The sequence below is a fragment of the Pan troglodytes genome, chromosome 11, assembly GCF_028858775.2.
Source record: "Pan troglodytes isolate AG18354 chromosome 11, NHGRI_mPanTro3-v2.0_pri, whole genome shotgun sequence".
In the NCBI taxonomy this organism is placed as follows: Eukaryota; Metazoa; Chordata; class Mammalia; order Primates; family Hominidae; genus Pan; species Pan troglodytes.
The window spans coordinates 5,180,592-5,207,133 of NC_072409.2; the positions used below are offsets into that span (position 1 = coordinate 5,180,592).

The 26,542-nt window shown below is 49.5% G+C and overlaps 1 protein-coding gene across 10 annotated transcripts; it reads left to right on the forward strand.

Moving 5' to 3' along the window:
• The first annotated feature begins 363 nt into the window (after positions 1–363).
• On the forward strand, positions 364–26,351 carry LOC450164 (ABO, alpha 1-3-N-acetylgalactosaminyltransferase and alpha 1-3-galactosyltransferase). 10 transcript variants are annotated; one of them, XM_054659253.1, is made up of 8 exons: positions 5,124–6,941; positions 7,448–7,469; positions 14,596–14,665; positions 15,390–15,446; positions 16,898–16,945; positions 18,654–18,689; positions 19,247–19,381; positions 20,442–26,351. In XM_054659253.1, the coding sequence occupies exons 1-8, from the start codon at positions 6,891–6,893 to the stop codon at positions 21,130–21,132; spliced, it is 1,110 nt and encodes a 369-aa protein (XP_054515228.1). In that variant the 5' UTR covers positions 5,124–6,890; the 3' UTR covers positions 21,133–26,351.
• The last annotated feature ends 191 nt before the right edge of the window (positions 26,352–26,542 follow it).

Below are 26,542 nucleotides of genomic sequence, written 5' to 3' on the forward strand. Positions count from 1 at the left end.
CAGCTCATACGGTAATAATATTTTTATTTTTATTTTTTGAGAAGGAGTCTTGCTATGTTGCCCAGGCTGGAGTGCAGTGGTGCGATTTTGGTTCACTGCAACCTCCACCTCCCAAGTTCAAGCGATTCTCCTGCCTCAGCGTCCCAAGTAGCTGGGATTACAGACTCGAGCCACCACGACCGGCTAATTTTTGTATTTTTAGTGGAGATGGAGGATTCACCATGTTGGCCAGGCTGGTCTCGAACTTCTGACCTCAAGTGATCCGCCCGCCTCGGCCTCTGAAAGTGCTAGGATTGTAGGCATGAGCCACCGCGCCCGGCCTCGTACGGTAATTCTGTGTGATGTTTTGAGGAATTGCCACAATTTTTTCCTGCGCCTGCACCAGGGACACGTCTCGGAGCTGGCGAACTGGACTTGGGGTGGGAGGGAAAGGAAGCATTAAAGATGCCCCCAGCTTTCACGGAGATAAGAACGGTGCCCCGGGAGGGCGGGACGGGATCAGGGTCCTGTGAACGGGGTATCAGTGTAAACTCCTCTGAGAGATACCAGGAAAAGCAGGAAGAAGCCTCTGGGAGGTCGCCTGGACCCTTCGGGAGGTAACTCCTCTTCGCAGCGGGGCGCGCTCTCCCCAGTCCCTGCAGCCGCCGCCGCCCTCTCCTGAGCTTCCTCGAGCGGACGCCAGGCAAGGGCGGGGGTCGTAGCGGGGCGGAGCGGGGCTTTGTCCACGGACCGCGCGAAGAGGCCTCAGGGCCCGGCGCGGGCGCCGGAGGGGGACTCGCTCGCAGGAGGAACGCGAAGGTTCCTCAGTCTGCGGACGCAGAGCTCCGTGGGGCCGCGAGCCGGGGCCGGGGAAGCGACTCTGCCTAGGGGGACGTCGCGGGCGCGGGGCACAGGGTCCTGCGGGGCTGGAGGGCTACAGGCTGCGGCGCGCGCGAGCCGGAAGGCCGGGGATCGTGGGTTCTGGGCCCGCAGCTTCACGGGTTCGTCTCCCCCACCTCCCCGGGGGAGCAGGATGTCAGGGGGTCGCCCCCGCCCGGGAGACAGGGTGTCAAGGGGCCCCCGGGGGCGGGGCTTCAGGGGCACCCGGAGCCGCTCGGCCCCAGGGCGGGATGCAGGGACAGGGCCCCAAGGTACCAGGGCTACGAGGGGCGCGCGGGTCCCATGGGGACGCGCGCGAGGAGGCGCCGTCCCTTCCTAGCAGGGGTCCCTGGGGACCCGCGGCCGCCTCCCGCGCCCCTCTGTCCCCTCCCGTGTTCGGCCTCGGGAAGTCGGGGCGGCGGGCGGCGCGGGCCGGGAGGGGGCGCCTCGGGCTCACCCCGCCCCAGGGCCGCCGGGCGGAAGGCGGAGGCCGAGACCAGACGCGGAGCCATGGCCGAGGTGCTGCGGACGCTGACCGGTGAGTGCAGGCCTCGGCCCCGGGTGCCCGCAAGGGAGCCGCTACCGCAGGGAATCCGGGGTGCACCCGACAGCCGGGCCGGGGTGGGGGCGCTCAGGGCTGCGAGGCTTCAGGCCGGCCGCCGCCCCAGCCTCCGAGACCCTGCGTCCTGGGGAGCCGGCGGGCAGGTGGGCTCGGCCGCGCTGTGGGTGCCTGGGACCCGCAGGGAGGATGGGCGCGGTGGCGCGGCCTGGCGGGGCGCTCGTCTCCGGGGTCCCCGGGTCCTGGTGAGAGCGGGGTCCCTCGACGCCGTGGCGGTCTCCAGCCTCTCCTCGCCCCTCCACGCTCCCCGCCTTCCATGAGCTGCTATTTTCAGCACCTACCGCCCGACCCTGGACGAGGACAAGGCTCTGGGCTGCCCTGCCCGCCCCCCAGCCCTTCCCCCGGGCACGGCGGCCAGGCGCCCAGGTTGACCGGGAACAGCCTCCATACCCCAAACGCGGAGGCGCCTCGGGAAGGCGAGGTGGGCAAGTTCAATGCCAAGCGTGACGGGGGAACGGTGCCCCGGGCCCTCAGGTGATATAGGAGTTAAGAAGAAATTATTTAGGCAACCAGATGCGGTGACTCAGGCCTGTAACCCCAGCACTTTGGGAGGCCGAGGGTGGATCACCTGTCCTTAATTTTCTTGGCGCCAGAAGATGAATTGAGTATTTACCCAGACAACAACGTCGCTTCAGAGGGAGGGATGCAGAACGCAGGGCCACGGGGCGCAGGCTGCAGGCCAGTGAACCCCAACGCCAAAGGCCAGGGAGAGCCGGGTGGGGTACCCAGAGCCAGCACACAGCCCTTTAATTTAGAGGAGTGCTGTGTACACATTTGGGGAGAGATGTTTTACTTTGATTTGGAATCAGGTGGCGGATAAGGCATACTGAGGCCTGACTTGGTGAGGGCTCCTGCCCCGGAGGTGCAGCCCTGGAGGAGCGGGAGGCAGAGGAGTGGAAAATTCATGAAGAAAACTGGGTGTGGTGTAGGTCGAGGCCCTGCCCTCAGTAATGCTCACCATTTGTCAGTGTTTACTGTGAGGCAGCACTGTGTTCAATATCGCTGAGTTCTCAGGAAGGAACAGTAAATACTTCCCGGGTCATTCTTTCACCCACGGGAAAACAGGTTTGGAGAGATCTGGTACAGTGGTCTGGTCCCAGGCAGGAAGGGCTGAGTGGGGCCTGGGACTCAGGTCTGACTGCAAACACCTGCCTCCTCCCTGTGCTGCCAGCGCCTTCCGGGTTCTTCCCTGTCCCTCCTTTGTGGTCTTTGTTTTCCTTTTTTTGTCTTAATATGTTTCAACGGATGTATACAATAAACCGCACATAAAAGGTACAGCTGGATACATTTTGACCCATTTATATGGGTCAAAATAAATGGGCCAAAATGTATCCAGTCTCGGATACATCTTGACCCAGTCAAGATGATGAACACAGCTGCCACCCCAGGAGTCTGTCCTGCCCCACGGGTTATGCTATCTTAGTTGGTCTCATGTCAGGGAGCCTTGGAGGACCAGGGACTGGGCAGTTGGTCTCTATACTCCTGGGGTTCTGGCACTGGCTCTGGCCCATGACCGCACCCAAGACAAACGTCTTGAAGACTAAGAGGTTAGGTCTTTGAGAAACCTGGCAAATGAGTGCCCATTCTCAGGTTACCCACATTCTGCATGTTGATTTAGTCATCCAACCAATGTTGGTTGAACACTGATGAGAACAAGCAGGCCTGTGCTAGAAGGTGCCTGCAGCCAGGAGCTGGTGAGCTGGTGTCCTTAGGGACACCAATGGCGAGGGACCCAGTGTGTGGAAATCTGGGGGACAAGCATGCCAGGGAGAAGAGCTCACATGGGGAAGGCCCGGCTCCACAAATCAGTCAGGCTTGTTGGGGCGGGCAGTAGAGCAGGGTGGTGGAGTCAGAGGGAGTGATCCCCCGAAAGGCAGGAAGAGGACATGAGAGAGCCTTGGAGATGACGGTGAGGATGTGGTTGGTGGGCGGTGAGCTGGGTGTCATGTGCTGGCTCCTTAGAGAATGCTCAGCTCCTTCACACCCATCATAATCCCTGGAGGACTGAGACCACGTGCAGGAGTTTTGGAAGCTGGCAGTGCACCCAGTCCCTGCTCTCCTCCATTCTGGTGGGTCTCACCAGAGATTGGCCAAGAAGAGATCAGACTATTCCTGGACCAAACTGAGGGTGGGGCTGCTATCTCTCGCGGCCCAATAACGAGATGCAGATGAACTGGGGAGAAAGAGAGTTTTTATTTCTGTAACCAGTTACAAGCAGAAGACCTGGAAATTATCTCCAGACCAACTCAAAATTACAAAGTTTTCCAGAGCTTATATACCTTCTAAGCTATATGTCTATGTGTGAGTGTGCATTCATCTCAAGACGTAAGTAATTGACTTATGTTAATCTATAACTAAGGTCTGAGTCCTGAAGACCTTCCTCTGGATCCTCAGTAAATTTACTTAATCTAAAACCCTTATCTTGTCTCCTAAATCATGGGGGTTTGGGAAGTTCCTTCAGACCCCCAGTAAACTTATTTGTGGAGTCCTGGGGAATTTCTTCAGACCCCCAGTAAAACTTGTTTAATCCTAAATGGGTCCTGTTAAGAATTCCTTCGTTATTTTGTCATGCTTGAAGGCCCAGGAAAGGTCTAGGCAAAACTCTTGGTGGGATTTTGTTATATTCCAGCCTTTGTATAAGGGCACTGGCTTTTAATATTTAACTTAACCACTCAGTCAGTACTGAAACAGTTGTTAGGGAGGCCTGCGTTAGTGAGACCTGACCTGCCACAAAACATCTTACTCGGAATGCTGCCCATAACTTCAAAAAATCAGCTTTGACGGAGCCCTACTGAACACAGCTAGCATCTCTCTTCCTTCAGCTTAGGGTCAAGGGGCTGGAGTTGATGGCACCGTTAAAAGAAACAGCTTTATTGCCGTGTCATTGATATGCCATAAAATTCACCTGTTTCAAATGAATCATCTTCGGTTAGTTTACAGAGTTGTGAAATAAATTTTATAACTTTTCCATCCCCAGCCCACCAAAACTCCCTGGAACTCCTCCTCAGTCATTCCCCATTCCCACCTGGCCTCAGACAATCACTTTCTTTCTCTCCAGTCTTGCCTTTTCTGGACAGTTCCTATGAATGGAGTCCTGTGTTACATGGTCTTTTGCATCTGACTTCCTTCACTTAGAATAATGATTCCGAGATTCATGTATGTTGTAGTATGTATCAGTATTTAATTCCTTTTTATTACTGAATAATCCATTGTACGGATAGACCACATTTTGTTTATCCATTCATCAGCTGAAGGACATTTCGGCTGTTTCTGCTTTTTTAGCTATTTTAAACTGCACGCAGCACTGCTATGAACATTTGTGTACAAGACTTTGTGTGAACATGTTTTCATTTCTCTTGGGTTGATATCCAGCAGTGGAATTGCTGGGTCATACAGGAAGTCTGTATTTAACATTTTAAGAAACTAGCAAACTGTTTTCCAAAGTGACTGCCCCATTTTACATTCCCATCAGCAGTGTATAACAGTTCTAATTTTCTTTTTCTTTTTCTTTTCTTGAGACAAGGTTTTGCTCTGTCACCCAGGCTGGAGTGCAGTGGCATGATCTTGGCTCACTGCAGCCTCAATCTCTTGGGCTCAATTGGTCCTCCCACCTCAGCCTCCTGAGTAGCTGGGACTACAGGTGAGTACCACCACATCCAGCTAATTTTTGTATTTTTGGTAGAGATGGGGTTTTGCCATGTTGCCCAGGCTGTTCTCAAACTCCTGGGCTCAAGTGATCTGCCCACCTCGGCCTCCCCAAGTCCTGGGATTATAGGTGTGAGCCGCTGCGCCTGGCTGAGGGTTCCACTGTCTGTACGTCTGCAGCAATACATACCATTCTTGTGGGTAAAAGGTGGTATCTCATTATAGTTTTGATTTGCATTTCCCCAAGGACAAATGATGGCAAGTGGCTTTTCTTGTGCTTTTTAGCCATTTGTATATGTTTTTGGTGAAATGCCTGTTGAAATGTTTTGCCTTTTTAAAAATAGAGTTGTCTCCTCTGTTCAGTTTTGAGAGTTCTTTACATACACAGTATCATATATATATATATACACCAGATATATGATTTGCAAATATTTTCAACCATCAATAGTTTGTCTTAAAACTTTTTATTGGTGTTTTGAAGTAGAAAAGTTTTACATTTTGATCCATTCCAATTTATTAACTTTTTCTTTTATTGTGCATCTGGTGTCATATCTAAGAAATCTTAATCCATTGTCACAAAGATTTAATCTTATATTTTCTTCTAACCGCTTTCTAGTTTCTGTGTAAGAATCTGTCCATTTTACCTAAGTTGCATAATTTGTTGGCAAACAGTTGTTCATAGTATTTCCTTGAAATCCTTTTAATCTCTGTAAGATTGGAATTGCTGTCTCCTCTTTTAGTCCTGATTTTAGTTATTTGTGTTCTCTCTCTCTCTGGTCAATGTAGCTAAAGCTTTGTCAATTCTCTTGATCTTTTCAGAGAACTGACATTTGATTTTTTTTACTTTATCTTTTTCTTTCTGTTCTCTAGTTCATTGGTTTCCACTCTAATATTTATTAATTTCCCTTCTTCTCACTTTGGGTTTAATTTGTTCTGTCTTTTCTTATTGTAGTTACTTACAATGGAAGCTTACACACTTGATTTAAGATTTTTTTTCTAATGTAGACATTTACAGCTATAAATTTCCCTTGAAACACAGCTTTAGTTATATCTCATAAATTTTGGTATGTTGTGTTTACATTTTCATTCAGCTCAGAGTATCTTTTGATTTTCTTCTTTGACCCATTGCTTATTTAGAAGTGTGTTGTTTAATTTCTATGTATTTATAGATTTCCCAAATTTCTTTTGTTAATTTCTAATTTCATTCCCCTGTGGTTAGAGAAGAAACTCTGTGGATATCAGTCCTTTTGAATTTCTCAGAATTGTTTTATGGTCCAGCATATGATTGACCTTGGACACTGTTCCATGTGCACTTGAGGAGAACGTGACTTCTGCTCTTGCCAGGTGGAGTGTTCTAGAGATGTCAGTTGGTGTCCAGTGATGTCAAGTCATTTGTATCTACTGATTTTCTTTCTAATTATTCTATCCATTATTGAGAGTGGGGTAGGATTTTGGTGTCCAATTATTGTTTTTTTGTTGTTTTTGTTTTGTTTTGTTTTGTTTTTGAGGTGGAGTCTCACTTTGTCACCCAGGCTGGAGTGCAGTGGTATGATCACAGCTCACTGCAGCCCCCACCTCCCAAGGCTTAGGTCACCTCAGCCCCCTGAGTAGCTGCAACTACAGGCAAGTACCATCATGCCTAGCTGATTTTTGCATTTTTTGTAGACAGGGTTTTGCCATGTTACTTAGGCTGGTCACGAACTCCTGGGCTCAAGTGACCCACCCACCTCGGCCTCCCAAAGTGCTGGGATTACAAGCGTGAGTCATCATGCCCGGCCCAACCATTACTGGTGAATTGACTGTTTCACCCTTCAATTCTGTGAGTTTTTGCTTCATGTATTGCTGCGGGATAATTAAGGAATCGGAGAGACCGATGGGGTTGAGGAGGAATTATTTAATTATTTAGGCGCACCGACCCAATCAGATTAACATCCAAAGGACCAGGCCCCAAACAAAGAGTCAAGCTACCTTTTAAGCATTTTGTGGGGTGGGGGGAGATTTGTGCAGGGGGAAGAGTATTACAGAAGCGAGAAACAAAGAGTTATTCAGTTAAGACATGCATTACATCATTTCTTACTTTTCAAGGAACAACACGTTTTATGACTCAAGATTATCTGTTTAGTGACCTTGCAGCTGCACAGCTAGAGAAACAGAGTCTTCGCAATGCCTGGGAAAGGGAGAGATAAGGCTCACTAGCCACAGAAAAACAGCCAGTTAATTTTTAAAGGACTCCAGCCCTTTCTCTTCCTCAAGGGGAATTGGTTTTTTACATACAACTGAGTTTTTGCTTACACAGTTTTTAATTTCTTTTAATTCCTGTTCTAGTGTTTTGGGGCTAGGTTGTCAGGTATGTATATATTTCTGTTTGTTATATTTTCCTGATGTATTCACTTTATATCATGGCAGAATGTTTCTCTTTAGTAAGATTTTTGATCTTAAAAAAGTTGGCCAGATGGGGTGGCTCATGCCTGTAATCCCAGCACTTTGGGAGGCCAAGGCAGGTGGATCACCTGAGGTCAGGAGTTCAAGACTAGCCTGGCGAACATGGTGAAACCCCGTCTCTACTAAAAATACAAAAAAATTAGCCAGCCGTGATGGTGTGCGCCTGTAATCCCAGCTACTTGGGAGGCTGAGGCACGAGAATTGCTTGAACCTGGGAGGCTGAGGTTACAGTCAGCCAAGATCGTGCCACTGCACTCCAACCTGGGTGATAGAGTGAGACTCTGTCTCAAAAAAACAAAAAAATTATTTAGTCTGATGTTAGCATTTCTCCTCAAGCTCCCTTACGGTTGTTTGCATAGCAAATCTACTATCCTTTTGCTTTGACCTATTTGTATCTTTGTTTCTAAAGTATGTATGTCTCTCACAGGCAGCATATAGTCAAAGCTTAAACAAAAAAATCCAGTCTAAGGATCTCTGCCTTTTGATTGGCATGTTCATTCTATTCCCATTCAATGTTATTATTGCTGTGGTTGGATTTCCATCTATCAGTTCACAATTTGTTTTCTATGTTTTATGCCTTTTTGTTCTTCTGTTCATCTTTTACTACCTTCTTCTGTATTAAGTATTTTCTAGTGTAGCATTTAAATTCCCTTTTTCTTTTTAAGTGTGTATTTTAAAGTTATTTTGTTAGTGTTTGCTCCAGGGATTACAATATGCATTTTAATTTATCAGGATCTACTTCAGATTAATACTAATTTTAGTAAAATACAGGAACTTGACTCCAATGTAACTCCATTTCCTCCCTCCTTGCTTGTGGTTTGTAGTATTATTGTCATATATGTTCATCTATATATGTTATAAACTCAACAACATGGTGTTATAATTATTGTTTCACACAATCTTATTTCTTTTCAATTCAGTAAGACAAGTAAGGAGAAAAACACTTTTCAAGTCTTTTATATTACACTGTATATTTATCACTGACTTTCCTCTTGATTTCTTCCTGTATATTCAAGTTATTGTCTGGTGACCTTTCCTTGCTCCAGTATATATAATAACTTCATTGCCTCCTTGCTCCTTTATGCTATTATTGTCATATATATTATATATGTTTATGCTGTGAGCCCATCAGCTAAGTCAGCTTAGCAACGTCTCAAGATACAAAGTCAATGAATAAATCAGGCTGGGTGTGGTGGCTCACACCTGCAATCCCAGCACTTTGGGAGGCCAAGATAGGTAGATCACTTGAGGCCAGGAGTTTGAGAGCAGCCTGGCCCACATGGCAAGACTCCATCTTTACAAAAATACACACACACAAAAAAAGTTGAGTGTGGTGGTGTGCCTGTAATCCCACCTACTTGGGAGGCTGAGGCATGAGAATTGCTTGAAACCAGGAGGGAGAGGTTGCAGTGACTGGAGATCACACCACTGCACTCCAGACTGGGCAACAGGGCAAGACTCAGTCTAAAAAAAAAGAAAAAAGAAAAACAAGAATAAATCAATTATTTTTCTATAATACTTGCCACAATCAATTGAACCATGAAAAATTTTAAATACCATTTACAGTAGCATCATAAAACATGAAATATTTAGAGAATAATTTACCAAATTAGGAGAAATGTCTATACAATTAAAACTGCAATACAAACCAGGCACCATGGCTCATGCCTGTAATCCCAGCACTTTGGGAGGCCAAGGTGGCCAGATCACTTGAGCCCAGAAGTTTGAGACCAGCCTGGGCGACATAGTGAGACCCTGTCTCTACAAAAAAAAAAAAAAAAAAAATTAGCTGGGCATGGTGGCATGCACCTGTAGCCCCAGCTACTCAGGAGGCTGAGGAGAGGATGACTTGAGCCCAGTAGGCAGAGATTGCAGTGCATTCCAGCCTGGGCTACACAGCAAGACCCTGACAAAAAAAAAAAAAAAAAAAAAGAAAAGAAAAGAAAAAGAAGGTCACAAAAAAACAGAAAACTGCAAAATATTGATGACAAAAATTAAAGAAGACATAAATAAATGGAGAAATATACCATGCTCATGGATTGGAAGACTTACATTGCTAAACTGTCACTTCTCCCCAGATGGATCTACAGAGTCCACATAATCTCACTTAAAACTCCAGAAGAAATTTTTGTAAAGTTGACAGCTGATTCTAAAATTTTACATAGAAATGCAAAGGTCTCCGAATAGTCAAAACAATTAGAAAAAGAAAAACAAAGTTGGAAGACTTACTTTCCAGGCTGGATTTCAAGGTGGACTACACAGCTACAGTAATCAGAATAGGTTGCTATTAGGATAGACAGATAGTTCAATGGAACAGAATGCAGAGTTTAGAAATAGGCCCACACAGAAATAGTCCATTGATTTTTTAATAGTTGCTTTTTGATAAGGGTGCTAAGGTAATGTGATAGAGAAAGGAAAGTATTTTCAATTCAAATGGCTGAAATGACTGGATATCCATTGGGGGAAGAAAGGGACTTTAGCCTTTCACACAATACACAAAAATTATGGAATTCTGAAGAAAATAAGAGAAAATGTTCATGAACTTGGGGTAGGCAAAAATTTAATAGATGAGGCAAAAAAAAAAGGCCCAAACCATAAAAATGGTTTCATTCTTATAAGGATAAATTAGAGTTTATAAAAATTAACACTTCCCTTCAAAAGAAAAATTAAGGAAAAATGAATAAATAAGCCACAGACTGAGAGAAAATATTTGTTTTCTAAGAAGTATTTTGTTTTTCATTTTATGGGTTCATAGTAGGTGTATATATTTATGGGGTCCCTGAGATATTGTGGTTCAGTCATACAATGGAAAATTCACATCATGGAGAACTGGTATCCATCCTGTTGAGCAATTATCCTTTGTGTTACAAACAATCCAACTATACTCTTTTAGTTATTTTTATTCTTTTTTTTTTTTTTTTTTGAGATGGAGTCTCGCTCTGTCACCCAGGCTGGAGTGTGGTGGCGCCATCTCAACTCACTGCAACCTCTGCCTCCCAGGTTTAAGTGATTCTCCTGCCTCAGTTTCCTGAGTAGCTGGGACTACAGGCACCCACCACCACGCCCGGCTAGTTTTTGTATTTTTAAACTTTTTTTTCTTTTTTCTTTTTCTTTTTTTTTTTTTTTTGAGATGGAGTCTCGCTCTGTCGCCCGGGCTGGAGTGCAGTGGTGCAATCTCGGCTCACTGCAACCTCCGTCTCCCAGGTTCAGGAGATTCTCCTGCCTCGGCCTCCCAAGTAGCTGGGATTACAGGCATGTGCCACCACACCCAGCTAATTTTTCGTATTTTTAGTAGAGGCAGGATTTCACCGTGTTGGTCAGGCTAGACTCGAATGCCTGACCTCGTGATCCACCCACCTCGGCCTCCCAAAGTGCTGGGGTTACGGGCGTGAGCCACCACGCCTGGCCTTCATTTTTGTATTTTTAGTAGAGATGAGGTTTCACCATGTTGGCCAGGCTGGTCTTGAACTCCTGATCTCAGGTGATCCACCTGCCTCGGCCTCCCAAAGTGCTGAGATTACAGGCATGAGCCACTGTGCCCGACCTCTCTTTTAGTTATTTTTAAATGTGCAATTAAATTATTATTGACTATAGTCTCCCTGTTATGCTATCAAATACTGGGTCTTATTCATTCTTTCTATTTATTTGTACACATTAACCATCCCTACATACCCTCTCACCCCTGCCACTACCCTTCCAAGTCTCTGCGAACCATCCTTCTATTCTCTATCTCCATGAGTTTAATTGTTTTGATGCTTTGATACTACAGATAAGTGAGAACATGCAGTGTCTGTCTCTCTGTGCCTGGCGAGAAAATATTTGTAATATTTGTATTTGGCAAAGGACTTGTATCCAAAATATAGAAATAAATTCTGCTCAATAATAAAAAGAGAAACAACTTAATTTAAAATGAGACCCAGTGTCTACAAAAAGTAGAATAATTAGCCGGGCATGTTGGTGCATGTCTGTAGTCCCACCTAATCAGGAGGCTGAGGGGGAAAGATCGCTTAAGCTCAGGAGTTCGAGGTTGCAGCGAGCTGTGATCGTGCCACTGCACTCCAGCCTGGGTGACAGAGTAAGATCCTGTCTAAAAAAAATAAAAATAAAGGGCCGGGTGAGGTGGCTTATGCCTGTAATCCCAGCACATTGGGAGGCTGAGGCAGGTGGATTGCTTAAGCCCAGGAGTTCAAGACCAGCCTGGGCAACATGGTGAAACCCCATCTCTACTGAAACCACAAAAAATCAGCTAGATGTGGTGCATGCCTATAGTCTCAGCTACTCAAAAAGCTGAGGTGGGAGGATCACCTGAGCTCAGGAAGTCGAGGCTGCAGTGAGCCGTGATCATGCCACCACACTCCAGCCTGGGCAACTGGAGTGGGACCGTGCCCCCCAAAAATATATATAAGTAAATAAATAAATAAATAAATAATAAAATGAGCTAAAGATCTGGACAGGCTTCATAAGAAGCAAGCAAATGGCCAATAAATACATGAAAAGATGATTTACCTCCTTAGTCATTGGACACACTTAGATACCACTCCTCATCCACTAGCATGGCTAAAGGATAAAAGAGTGACCATCAAGTGTTGACAAGGACTGTGGTTCTCGTACATTCCTGGCGGGAATGGAAAATTCAGTCACCACTTTGGAACACAGTTTGGCAGTTTCTTACAAAGTTAAACATACACTTACCATATGACCCATCTTTTCCATTCCTTGGTATTTACTCAAGGGAAATGAAAACACAGGTCCACAAATACCTGCACATGAGTGTTTACAGAAGCTTTGTTGCTAGTGGCCCCAAACAGTGAAAAAACCAAGTGTCTGTCAATAGGAGACAGAATAAATGAATTGTGGCGGATTAACAATGGCGTGCTTCTCGGCAATGAAAAAGAACGAACAATTGATACACGTGACAATATAGGTGAATCTTCAAAACAGCATGCGGTGTGACGCGGCCAGACATAAAAGAGCATGTATCCGATGATTCTGTGTATGGGAAACGCCAGGGAATCAGATCCATGGTTGCCAGGGTCAGGAGGGACCTTACTGGGGTGATGAAAATGTGTATATGTTGTTTGGGGTGGTGATTACATGTGTACATACATTGTGTGAAACTCATCAAAACCGTATACCTAAAGTGGGTACATTTTATTGGATGTAAGTTATCCCTCAAATTAATTAATTTTCAAAGTTTTAAAAAATGGAACCATTTTTGCCAAATTGAAGGAAAATTATTTCCACCGAGATTTCCCTACAGCCAAACGATCTACCAACTACAAAAATGGAAAAAATAATTTAGGACATGTAAAGTTCAAATGTTTTGCCTCCCACGTTTCTGTTTCAAGAAGCTATTCGAGATAAATCGCTCCATGGTCACAGGACTTAGAAAGGTGGAGGTAAACACACACAAGCATTATAAGATAAGAAGTAACAGATGAATTAGTTGAAAGGGACTGATTTCGGGGGAAGGAATAGGAACTGGGCCAGGAGATAGACGCCTTTCAGGCTTGCCCTTGTGAAAACGATAGTCCCCTCTTACCTGCGGGGGATAGGTTCCGAGATCCCCAGTGGATGTCTGAAACCACAGATAGTACCAAACCCTACAGAGAGTATGTTTTCTCCTATACACACATACCTATGATAGGGTTTAATTTATAAATTAGGCACCGGGTGGGATTAACAACCATAATTAATAGTAAAATAGAACAATTATAACAATATACTGTCTGAGGCGGGTGGATCACTTGAAGTCAGGAGATCGAGACCAGCCTGGCCAACATGGTGAAACCTATCTCTACTAAAAATACAAAGCCAGGCGTGGTGGTGGGTACCTGTAAACCCAGCTACTCGGGAGGCTGAGGGAGGAGAATTGCTTGAACCCGGGAGGCGGAGGCTGTAGTGAGCCGAAGGTGCCCCTTTGCACTCCAGCCTGGGCAACGAGCAAAACTCCATCTCAAAAACAACGACAAAACAACAACAACAACAAAAACAATATACTGTAATAAAGGTTACGTGAATGTGGTCTCTAAAAAAAAATGTGTATATATCTTAGTTTGTGGGTTTTTTGTTGTTGTAGCTTTGTTTATTATTAAGAGACAGGGTCTTGCTCTGTTACCCAGGCTGGAGTGCAGTGGTGTGATCATGGCTTACTGCAGCCTTCACCTCCTAGGCTCAAGTGATCCTTCCACCTCAGCCTCCTGGGACCAGAGGCATGCACCACTATGCCCAGCTAATTGTTTTTTGTTTTTTTTTTCTTGATAGAAATGAGTTCTCACTATGTTGCCCAGGCTGGTCTAGAACTCCTGGCTTCCAGCAATTCTGCTGGCTCAGCCTCCCAAAGTCCTGGGATTATAGGCACGAGCCACGACGCCTGTCCTCAAAATATTTTACTGTACTGTACTCACCTATTATTGGCCTTTGGTTGACCATGGGTAACTGAAACTCCAGCAAGCGAAGGTGTGGATAAGGGAACTACTGTACATGACTTTAATATACATAAAATCACCTTAAAAGAAAGACAATGATTGTTTCCAGAGCATGAGCCTCTGAGACAGCAGGGAGATACTAGGGGAAGTTGGTGGCTCCTCTCCCTGGCAGGAACTGGTCTGGGCTCCTGGCTCAGCCTGGCCATGAGGCTGTCCTGGCCTCCCTCGGTGGGTTCGACAGTGACCTCGACATGCTCATTTCAGTGTGGTTCATTCCGGTCTCCCAGGGGAAGGGGGTGCTGAGTGGAAGGAGGTCACTGGGAAGCCGGGGTGGCTCTCAGAGTCTGCAGGAGCAGTCGGGCTGATGAGCTGGGAGGAGCAGACCGCCTCCCTCTTCTCTGAGTGGGAGGAGGGCCAGATCTGGACTGGGTTTGGAGATGCTCAGGTGGGGCTCAGAGCATCACCTGTGGGGCAGAGGGACCATCTTGGCAGATGAAGGCCCGTTGCAGGGTGTGATGCCTGAATTACAAGGCAGGACAGGTAAAGTGGGGCAGGTGAGAGAAGGAGGGTGAGTAATGTGATTTTTCTACTCCTGTTTTCCAGGAAAACCAAAATGCTACGCACTTCTACCTATGATCCTTTTCCTAATAATGCTTGTCTTGGTCTTGTTTGGGTAAGACACATTTGACCATCGAGGCTGGCCTGGTTTGGGGAGAAGTGACCACAGCAGCCAATCAGACCCATGGGGCCTCCCTGAGCTCCCCAAGTATCACAGTCATCAGGGTCCTAAGGACAGTTGTTGCCTGCGTCCAGCTCTGGCGGAGGGTGTGTTTACTTGCTCCCTTATTTTAGCCTCACCTGGGCAACAGGCTCATCTCACTCCCATTTAAAATTTTCCTAAGTGTGAAGTCTAGGGCTGGGAGAGCAAGCCCCTTGCCCACAATTGCGTGGCTGGGGGTGGGGAAGGCAATTCTGGGTCCCAAGCTGTTAGTCGCTTCCAGACACAGAAGGTCCCAGAACCAAGAGTGAAGTCACCTGTCAGCTCTACTGGGGCATCTGTGGACACGGCCTGGAAACACTCCCTGACGTGGCCTCAGGGACTGCACTGACCAAGGCACTGGTGGCGGGGGGTGAGGGAGCTGGGGCTCTGGAGCTCCAGCAGGTGCCCATACGTGAGCAATATCCCAGGGACCACCCTCCTGCCCACCTCCCGGTGTGGGACGTGGCAAGGCACCTGAGCTTTGCTGAGAACTTGCCCTACCTGCCTCGAGGCCTTGCAGCTTCACTGGGAACTCTTGTGCTCACGCTGCTGGCCGCACCATGCACTTTTTGGAGGAAGGGACCAACAGGCAGTCTTCGTTCTGTGTCCTGAGTCTTGGCACACTTCCTTTCTGCAGTTACGGGGTCCTAAGCCCCAGAAGTCTAATGCCAGGAAGCCTGGAACGGGGGTTCTGGTGAGTGCAGGGAAGAGCAGGTGGAGCATCCATGCTGGCCGGGGTGCTGGCTGTGGGTGGGGGTCCCACTCTGGGAACTCCCCCTCCCCCTCCTGGGCCCGCTGTCTATGCTCTGCCCGGTGTAGACATGCTCAACTCTGTGGCCTTGAAGGGTCACCTGGATACGTCTGGAGTCAGCCTTGACTTCCCTTCTGACCTCCAGTCCCCAACTCCAGGCTTACCCAGAGTTCCCATGCATGGTCTCTGCTCCCCTATCCCCACCCCTCCTCCACCAGCCATCCTCAACTCTCCCTTTGCTCTCACCCCTACACTGGGTTCCCAAATCCTGCCAGCCCTGCTCTTCAGCAGCTCACGTGCCCACTGGCCTCCCTGCCTTCGACGTCCTGCTCCAGGGGTCCGGTGGGGCTGCCCTCATCTCTGTGACAGCCTCAGACTTGTCTCCCCATCCCCATCAGCCCTGTCCCCCTTTTTCTCACAGCAGCTGGAGTGATCTTTCCAGAACATAAGGTAGGAGGCTCTCCATGATCTGATCCTGCCTTCCTGACCTCCCCAGCCTCATCTCTCCCTCCTCTGCCCTCGCCCTCTGTGCTACAGCCAACGTGGCCTGTCACTCGTCCACCTGCCATACTGTCCTGACTCCAGGCCTTTGCCTGTGCTATGGCCTCTGTTGGGACCACTCTTGTCTCTCCCCTGCTGTGTCTGCTAATTCCCACTCGTTTCAGTGATCCATGGCTGCAGAACACACCACTCCATCCATGGAAAACAATCACAATCATTGATTACTATCTCTCCCTGGGCTTCCTGGGGTGGACTGGGCTCAGCTGGGTGGTTCACTTTGGGGCCTCAGCAGTCATGGGCAGACAGTGGCTGGGGTCACTGCAAAGACTTCCCTGCATCTCTGGCAGTTAATGCTGGCTGTCATCTGAGACACCTACCCAGGGCCTCTCCCTGGGGCCTGGGCTCCTGCTCAGCTTGGTTGGGAGGCTCCAAGACCAACATCCCAAGAAAGATGAGACAGAAGCCAGATCACCTTTTTGGGCCTGGCTTCAGAAGTCACCCAGCGTCACTTCTGCTGCATTTATTTCTTAGAAACACAGAATATCAGACCCCATCTCTTGATGGGAGGGGGCCTCATGGTTTGTAGACATGTTCTGAAACTCCACTCTGCCTGGCCTTGGCTTCGACGTGTCTGGTGAATGTGTGGGCTGTGAGGCTCCCCGAACGTAGACCTCAGACTGCAACGTTGGCCGTTACAGGGTCTGGCACACGGGCCCACGCCAGGCCCATTGCCACAGTGATGGTTGTTCTGTGACTGTTTCTGGTGGCCTCTGCTCCACACTCCAGGCTGACGCTGTGTCCCTTCCACTGGGACCCTCGGGTGGCTTCCATGCACTTGTGCCCTAAATCCTGCTCCTAGACTAAACTTCATCTCCTGTGTTCTCATTCTGCAGCATGGCTGTTAGGGAACCTGACCATCTGCAGCATGTCTCGTTGCCAAGGTATAATGTCAGTGCCTCCCTTCAGTGCCTCCCATGTCACAGAATTGTCCTGCAGCCCTGGCACATGTGTGCGTGTGGACAGAAGCATGTGGGAGCTGGGGCAGGTCCTCTTTCCCCCTGTGGCTCCGAGGGAGGGGGCCGCTCCTTCCCCAGTCTCTACCCTGACTTGGCCCTCGTCCTGCAGCCACTCAGAGAGCACGATGGAGCTGGAGCTTCAGTTTTGACCAGCTGCGTGTCGCCGGCTTTTGTGTGTGTGTGTGTGTGTGTGTGTGTGATGGAGTCTCGCTCTGTCGCCCAGGCTGGAGTGCATTGGCACCATCTCTGCCCACCGCAACCTCTGCCTCCTGGGCTCAAGTGATTCTCCTGCCTCAGCCTCCTGAGTAGCTGGGATTACAGGCGCCACCACCACACCTGGCTAATTTTTGTATTTTTAGCAGAGACAGCGTTTCACCATGTTGGCCAGGCTAGTCTTGAACTCCTGACTTCAAATGATCCGCCCGCCTCAGCCTCCCAAAGTGCTGGGATTACAGGCATGAGCCCCGGCACCTGGCCTTCAAATTGGCTTTTAAAGAAGATGACCAGCTGGTCTGTTCTGTCTGGGGCCTTGGAGGGCTGTTTCCCAGGATGTGGGCCTTTATCAGTGCTGACCTAGGCAATCAAGGCCAAGCTGGCCACACTGCTTTTGATTTTTTTAAAATTGTGATAAAATACGCTTAACATAAAATTTGCCATCTTAGTCATTTTGGAGTGTTCAGTAGCGTTAAGTCCATTCACATCGCTGTGCAGCCATCACCACCATCCATCTCCAGAACTCTTTTCATCTTGCCAACCTGAAGCTCTGTCCCCATAAAATAGCAACTCCATTTTCCCTCCCCCAGCTCACCATTCTATGGTCTGTTGTTATGAGTCTGCTACTCCAACTACCTTTTATAAGTGGAGTCAATGGTACCTGTGTTTTTATGTCGGGCTCAAATCACTGAGCGTGATGTCCTCACGGTCCATCCAGGTTGTACCAAGTGTCAGAATTTCCTTCGTGTTTTCTGCTGACTCCCTGCTTTTAAAGGCCATCTTGGACATTCAAATTGTGGCCGTTACTGACAGTTAAAATGGCCCTGGCTCATGTCTCCTGAGCCTCTACAATCCTTTAGGTGGGGACAGTACTGCGGCCCACACGTCCCCACAGGCTGCGTGTGACACCTGACAGTGCTTTGTGCCACTGTGGAGCAGGTGTCACTCTCCCACTTCTCAGAGAGGAAGCCGGGCTCTGGAAGCCAGCAGCCCACAAGGAGGCCCAGCAGGCTTCGGGCCCAGGTGGGGAGGTCTGCACATCTCAGGGCCTTTCCCTGGGAACAACCAGGGACAGAGGCCACACACCCAGCCTCCTCTCTGCCCACAGTGAATTGAGACACAACCCCTTACGTCCCTCCCAGCCTTAAGTCAAGTGGAAAGCAATGGCCCCTGAGGTCACTTAGTCCCTCTTGCCAGTTTATAAGTGTGAATCAGAGACTCTGAGCTTCGGCCCTTTCCCGAGGTCCCGGGATTATGAGCTGACACAGCCCCCAAGCAACCACAGTGATTCCAGCCTGGGAGTGTGGCCTTGGCGGGAGGGTCAATGCCCAGTCATGGTTCAGCGGCTGTGCACACCCCCTGCTTACCTGCATCCCACGCTTTCCATGCAAACTCACGTGGCGGCGCTTTGTGCTTGCAGGATGGTCTACCCCCAGCCAAAGGTGCTGACACCGTGGTGAGTAAAGTTACTGACACTGAAACTGAACGCAGCTCAAGGGGCTGTTCTGAAGGTATTAGAGGGCAGTTTCCTTGATGTAAATCTCAGTTGGGGCTGCTTCCCCGTTCTCTCCTCTCAGATTCTCCTGACATCTGAATTCAGAGGCCCACATGGCTGTCCTCTTTCCCTTTGCTTTCTCTGACTTGCGTCTCTTGTTTCCTGTCCCTTTGTTCTCCAAAGCCCCTGCAAAGGCCTGATAGGTACCTCCTACCTGGGGAGGGGCAGCGGGGGTTGGGTGCTGGGGAGGGTTTGTTCCTATCTCTTTGCCAGCAAAGCTCAGCTTGCTGTGTGTTCCCGCAGGTCCAATGTTGAGGGAGGGCTGGGAATGATTTGCCCGGTTGGAGTCGCATTTGCCTCTGGTTGGTTTCCTGGGGAAGGGCGGCTGCCTCTGGAAGGGTGGTCAGAGGAGGCAGAAGCTGAGTGGAGTTTCCAGGTGGGGGCGGCCGTGTGCCAGAGGCGCATGTGGGTGGCACCCTGCCAGCTCCATGTGACCGCACGCCTCTCTCCATGTGCAGTAGGAAGGATGTCCTCGTGGTGACCCCTTGGCTGGCTCCCATTGTCTGGGAGGGCACGTTCAACATCGACATCCTCAACGAGCAGTTCAGGCTCCAGAACACCACCATTGGGTTAACTGTGTTTGCCATCAAAAAGTAAGTCAGTGAGGTGGCCGAGGGCAGAGACCCAGGCAGTGGCGAGTGACTGTGGACATTGAGGTCTCTCCTTGTGTTCAAGACAGAGTAGGGTGGCGGCCAGCCTTGTCCTCCCAGAGGGTAGATGGGAAAGGTCATTCATGCAGCATCTTACTGAGCTCACGTGGGCTCGTGGGCTCGTGGGCTCGTGGGCTCGCCAGGTCGGTAAAACCCAGCTCCTTCTCCAGAGGCTGCGTCTCACCCAGGGATGGTGGCTTCTGCTGCCCCCTCCTCTCTGTAACTGTGGCCGGCCGTCATGCTGAGCCACCCCCTCAATACAAGGCTCCAGATGTTTCCTGCTCACTGACCAGAGATAGCAGGAGGGGGACACCTGTTTGCTGTCCTTGGACCCTAGAAAGAGGATGCTGGCAGAGCCGTGGTCACTTCTCTGTCAGATGTAGGTGGGGCAGGCAAGGCAGTTGGCCCCAGACACCAAAGGAAGTGGCTGACCCACAAGGCCCTGGGACTCTGGGCCAGGCCAGAGAGGGAGCTAGCCAGGCAACTGCAGACACATACTTGACTTCTCAGCAGCTGTGGGCAGCTGGGCCAGCGACAGTGGCGGAGGCCAGGAATGACTTACTCTTAGGAATAGGTGCAGTTCAAGCCTGGAGGGAGGAAGCTCTAGGGTGCAGAGGCGGGTGTGTGGAGGCCTCGCGTGCAGCTTATAATGAGGGAGCACGTGGCCGGCCTAGCCATAAGAAGGGCAGCTGCGTGGGGAGGCGTGGCTCAGGCCAGGCTGAGGGGGAGTGAGCAGGCGCCAGCCTGCGGCCTGCTACCAGCCTCCAGCTACCTGCCCTCAGCCCTCCTTAGTAAGAGGGGGTGCTGGTGGTCCCCCATCGCTGGGAAGAGGATGAAGTGAGTCGCAGCCCGAGGACTCGCTCAGGACAGGGCAGGAGAACGTGGTGCATCTGCTGCTCTGAGCCTTCCAATGGCCGCTGGCGGGCGGGTGCAGGACGGGCCTCCTGCAGCCCAGGGGTGCACGGCCGGCGGCTCCCCCAGCCCCCGTCCGCCTGCCTTGCAGATACGTGGCTTTCCTGAAGCTGTTCCTGGAGACGGCGGAGAAGCACTTCATGGTGGGCCACCGTGTCCACTACTATGTCTTCACCGACCAGCCAGCCGCAGTGCCCCGCGTGACGCTGGGGACCGGTCGGCAGCTGTCGGTGCTGGAGGTGCGCGCCTACAAGCGCTGGCAGGACGTGTCCATGCGCCGCATGGAGATGATCAGTGACTTCTGCCAGCGGCGCTTCCTCAGCGAGGTGGATTACCTGGTGTGTGTGGACGTGGACATGGAGTTCCGCGACCACGTGGGCGTGGAGATCCTGACTCCGCTGTTCGGCACCCTGCACCCTGGCTTCTACGGAAGCAGCCGGGAGGCCTTCACCTACGAGCGCCGGCCCCAGTCCCAGGCCTACATCCCCAAGGACGAGGGCGATTTCTACTACCTGGGGGGGTTCTTCGGAGGGTCGGTGCAAGAGGTGCAGCGGCTCACCAGGGCCTGCCACCAGGCCATGATGGTCGACCAGGCCAACGGCATCGAGGCCGTGTGGCACGACGAGAGCCACCTGAACAAGTACCTGCTGCGCCACAAACCCACCAAGGTGCTCTCCCCCGAGTACTTGTGGGACCAGCAGCTGCTGGGCTGGCCCTCCGTCCTGAGGAAGCTGAGGTTCACTGCGGTGCCCAAGAACCACCAGGCGGTCCGGAACCCGTGAGCGGCTGCCAGGGGCTCTGGGAGGGCTGCCAGCAGCCCCGTCCCCCTCCCGCCCTTGGTTTTAGCAGAACGGGTAAACTCTGTTTCCTTTGTCCGTCCTGTTGTGAGTAACTGAAGCCTAGGCCCCGTCCCCACCTCAAATCACACACACCCCCTCCCCGCCACAGAGACACCATTACATACACAGACACACACAGAAAGACACACACAGACACAAAATCACACACACACCCTCCCCGCCACAGAGACACACCATTACATACACAGACACACACAGACACACAATCACACACAGCCCCTCCCCGCCACAGAGACACACCATTACATACACAGACACACACAGACACACAATCACAGATACCCCCTCCTGGCCATAGAGACACACCGTTACACACACATACACAGAAAGATACACACAGACACACAATCACACACAGCCCCTCCCTGCCACAGAGACACACCATTACATACACAGACACACACAGACACACAATCACACACACACCCCCGCCACAGAGACACACCGTTACATACACAGACATACACACACACACAGACATACACAGACACACACAGACACACAATCACACACACCCCCTCCCCGCCACAGAGACACACCATTACACACACAGACACACACAGAAAGACACACATACACACAATCACACACACCCTCTTCCTGCCACAGAGACGCACCATTACATACACAGACCCAGACACACAGACACACAGAGACACAGACACACAAACATAGACACACACACACAGACACACACCAGACACGCAAAGACACACAGACACAGATACACAGATACAAAGACACAGACATATAGACACACAGACATGCACAGAGACACATGGAGACACATGCAAAAATGCACAAAGACATACAGAAGTGTACACACAGACACATAGACCACACAGACACACAGACATGCATGCAAACACACAGACATGCAGACATGCACACAAACACAGACGCACGCACACAGTCTTAGGCAGCCCAAATTCAGCACCTGGGGCATAAGTTCCTGGAGGGGTGGCCACCTTCAGCCCCCACGGTAAGGTCCTGAGGAACCTTCCCCTTAGACAAAGGATCATGGAGGAGGTCTCTTCCGGAGCCTGGAGGGAGGCCTCAAGTGGTCCTTCCACCTCGGCATCCCAAAGTGCTAGGATTATAAGCATGAGCCACTGCACCTGGCCCCAACATCATTTATTGAACAGACTGTCGTTTCCACATTGTGTTTCTTGGCATTTCTGTCAAAAATCAGTTGACCGTAAATGCATGGATTCACTTCCGGGCTCTCTATTCTGTTTCATTGGTCTGTTTGTTTTTATGCCAATACCATGCTGTTTTGATTATTATAGCTTTATAGTATATTTTGAAGTTAGGTAGTGTATTGTCTCCAGCTTTGTTCTTTTTGCTTAAGATTGCTTTGGCTATTTAGGGGTCTTTGTGGCCATTACTGACAGTTAAAATGGCCCTGGCTCATGTCTCCTGGGCCTCTACAGTACTTTAGGTGGGGAAGTACTGTGGCCCACATGTCCCAACAGGCTGTGTGTGGCACCTGACAGTGCTTTGTGCCACTGTGGAGCAGGTGTTACTCCCTCATACGAATTTTAGGATTATTTTATTTATTTCAGTGAAAAATGTCAATGAAATTTTGATAGGGATTGCATTGAATCTGTAGATTGTTTGGGGTTGTATGGACATTTTAACAATATTAATTCTTCCAATTCATGAACATGGGATGTCTTTTTTTTGGCACCTGATCTCAGATATGGGACAGCTTTCTAATTATTTGTATCTTCAATTTCTTTCACAAATGTTTTATAGTTTTCAGCATACAGATCTTTCACTTCCTTGGTTGGATTTATTTGCAAGTATTTTTTGTAGCTATTGTAAATGACATTGTTTTCTTGATTTCTTTGTTAGGGTATAGAAATGCTACAGATTGTTGTATGTTAATTTTATATCCTGCAACTTTACTGATTTCATTTATTCTAACATCTTATTGGTGGAATCTTTAGGGTTTTCTATAAGATCATGTCATCTGTAAACAGGGACAATTTAAGTTCTTCCTTTCCAATTTGGATACCTTTTATTTCTTCCTCTTGCCTAATTATTTTGGCTGAGGGCCAACTTGTTGGGTTTGTTGTTGTTGGTTTTTGTCTGTGTCTTTTCGTGTTGCTGGCTTTTCCAGCACACAGTCGCAGATATATGAGGCAGAAAGAAAACCCAGGGAACTCCTGTCATGTCATTCCTCAGGTCCCAAGGTCCCTACATGGTCTGCCTTCTTCTCTCCACCTTTTAGTGTTTGATATACATACATTTATGTATGTAGTTATATATGTATGTGTAATACCCAGGGAAATATACAGGGATTTTAACTGTCCTTAGTGTAGGGCGTGGGGACAGGTGCATCTATTCTACCTTGCCTGGAAGTGGAAAAATCTTCAAGAAATCAATTTATCACCAACTGGCATGACAGAACTCCCGGTTTAGTGTCTAGCTGTCCCCACTAAAATCAATCACCATGCCATCAGGCACTCTCTTCCCTCTGCTGTGTACTGGTACCTGAAACAGCATCCAGCACCCTGAGAGCACAGGAAGTCTGAGGGCAGGAAAGAATGAACGCAGCTTCTTATGTGCCCCACCCAATAATCCCAAGTCGAGCACGGACCTGGGAGCTGAAGAGACAAGCTGGAGGTCAGGCAGTTCTATTACTTAAGCCTGGTTCTTCCTGACTCCAAAAGCCAGGCGCCACCCCATGCTCCTTCCCAGCAGAAGCTGGTTTTCACCGGGTCAGGAGGACAGGATGGCTATTCCTGACCGTTGTACAGCAGTGCCACATCTCCTAGTTTCCAGAACATTTAATGTGTTGCTGTGGAGGCCTGGCAGCTCTGAAGTAGCCCCTTGCGCCCAGGAGAAACCGGGCCTGGAGGGGTGGGGTGGGGTAAGCTGAAGCTTCCAGTATCCCACGTGGGCATTCTGTTGCTGAGGGCAACAGAATGCAGGGAGGGGAAGGAGCAGGCAGGCACACCCTTCCTCCCTCCACATTTCACTGGAGTTGACCTGTGTCCTACTGTGGTTGCACCTGGACCAGCCCAGAGGGACTGGAGTGACTCTTCCCGCAGGTAGGGCACAGCCAGCCTGGGCACAGGGCCTCGCTGCAATCCCTGCGCCCCGCCTCCCTGGGGGATTTCCAGGGGTTGTCCCGCTGCTTGGTGAGCTGGGGGTGTGGGGGACCACAGATGAGGCAGGCGCCTAAATTGCTTGGGCGGAGTCCAGCTGCTCTCTCCCTCCGGGCCCCTTCCTGTGTCCTCGGGCCCCTCGGGTCCCTGCACCAGGCCAGCAGCGGTCGGGTGTCAGAGGTTCAAGTCCGGGCTGACTCCTCGGACGCACCGACTTTGCCCAGGAGGGCTGGGGAGAGGGCAGCCCCAAAGTGTCATCTTTGATTATTCTTTGTCCCCAAAGCCAGCCTTGGGCATGTGCCCAGCACAGGGAGAGCTGATGCCTCCGTGGGCTTGAGTCATTTTTGCTTCCTTGCCCCTCTCTGCTCTGTTTGGTTTAAAAAACAAAAACCAACACCCATGGGTGAGGCGAGGCGAGGCGAGGCGAGGCGTGCCTTGATCCACCCGCTTCCTCCCCTGCAGCCTCGGGCCCCATCCTCCCGCGTGGCCGCACTAGGGGTGCTGGGGGCGGAGTGGGGACCAGACCTGAGTGGGTTCTGGGTTCCGCTTCGCAGCAGGAGCAGCTGGGGCATCATCAGTTGGGCAGGTGACCCAGGATCTGAGCAGGAATCTTCCAGGTGGAGGTGGGGCCGCCCCTCTGCTTCCCACAGCTGCCTTCTGCTCTGGGGGCAGCACTGGCTGAGAATCCAGTGAAGTAAGGCCTTTGAAATGGTTTTGATTGTCAAAGTAATGTTTATGTTTAGCCATTCCTTTTTTTATTTTTTATTTTTTGAGACAGGTCTCCCTCTGTCACCCAGGCTGGAGTGCAGTAGTGAAATGTGGGCTCACTGCAACCTCCACCTCCCAGGTTCAAGTGATTCTCCTGCCTCAGCCTCCTGAGTAGTTGGGATTACAAGTGCCTGCCACCACACCTGACTAAGTTTTGTATTTTTTAGTAGAGATGGAGTTTCACCATGTTGGCCAGGCTGGTCTCAAACTCATACCCTCAAGTGATCCACCCTCCTCGTCCTCCCAAAGTGCTGGGATTTTGCCATGAGCCACCACGCTCAGCCAGGTTTAGCCATTTTTAAAAGGTGTGAACAGATAATTAAGCCTATTAGCAACATTAGAAAATTTAAGTTAAAATTTAAATGACTCTAGCAAGAATTAGCCCTTAGGTGCCCTGGGTCCCCCTCCTCACCGCCCCCCACCCCGCCGCCTTCTGAGAAGCGTTTTGTAATTTTTCTTATTTATAAAATGGGTTTGATTCAAAACTGACTTTTCCTCTTCAGAGTCTCACAGGCCCTTCCCCAGGTCCAAGAGGCTCTTCTGTGGCCTGATGACAAGTAGCTGCCTAGCCGTGGTAGCATCTCCTATCACATGTTAAGGGGCCCCTCCCCAGGGCCACACCTGGCAGAAGATGGCTTATGATGTTAGCAGCTTGAAAGTAGTGTAAACCAAAGATAAAATTCTAAGCCCACTCCCCCAGCCATCGGAATGGACCCCTCCTCTTGTCCAGGGCACTCCAAAGTTAACCTGAAAAACTGGTTCAGGCTGTGAAGAGAAGGTGGAGTGGACATGCCTCATTTATGTCCTCCTCCCTGTTGGAATTCAGCAAAGCTGACCAGCGTGAACATTAACACAGACCTTAAGTCTGATTAGTGGCATTTACAATCTATACTCTCTGAAGCGTGCTACCTGGAGGCTTCCTTTGCATGATAAAACTTTGGTCTCCACAACCCCTTATCATAACCTAGACATTCCTTTCTAGTGATAATAACTCTTTCAACCAATTGCCAATAAAAAAATTTTGAATCTACCTATAACCTGGAACCTCCCCGCTCCACCTTCGAGTTGTCCTACCTTTCTGGACAGAAGCAATGTGGATCTTGCATGTATTTGATTGATGTCTCATGTCTCCCTAAAATGTATACAATTAGGCTGTGCCCAGATCACCCTGAGCACATGTTCTCAGGCCCTCCTGAGGTCTCTGTCTCGGGCCATTGGTCACTCAGATTCGGCTCAGAATAAATCTCTCCAAATATTTTTCAGAGTTTGACTCTTTTTGTCGACAAAAAGCTCATCAGATTAAAGCTGTTGGAACTTTAAATTACTTCGAGCCTTGAAAGAATGTGATTCTGAGACCCTAGTCAAGCAGCAAGTCGCTGTGAACTTTGCTTCTCCAATTATAGATTAACGCTCTTCCTTTCTTGATTTGTAAAATGTTATGAAAGACT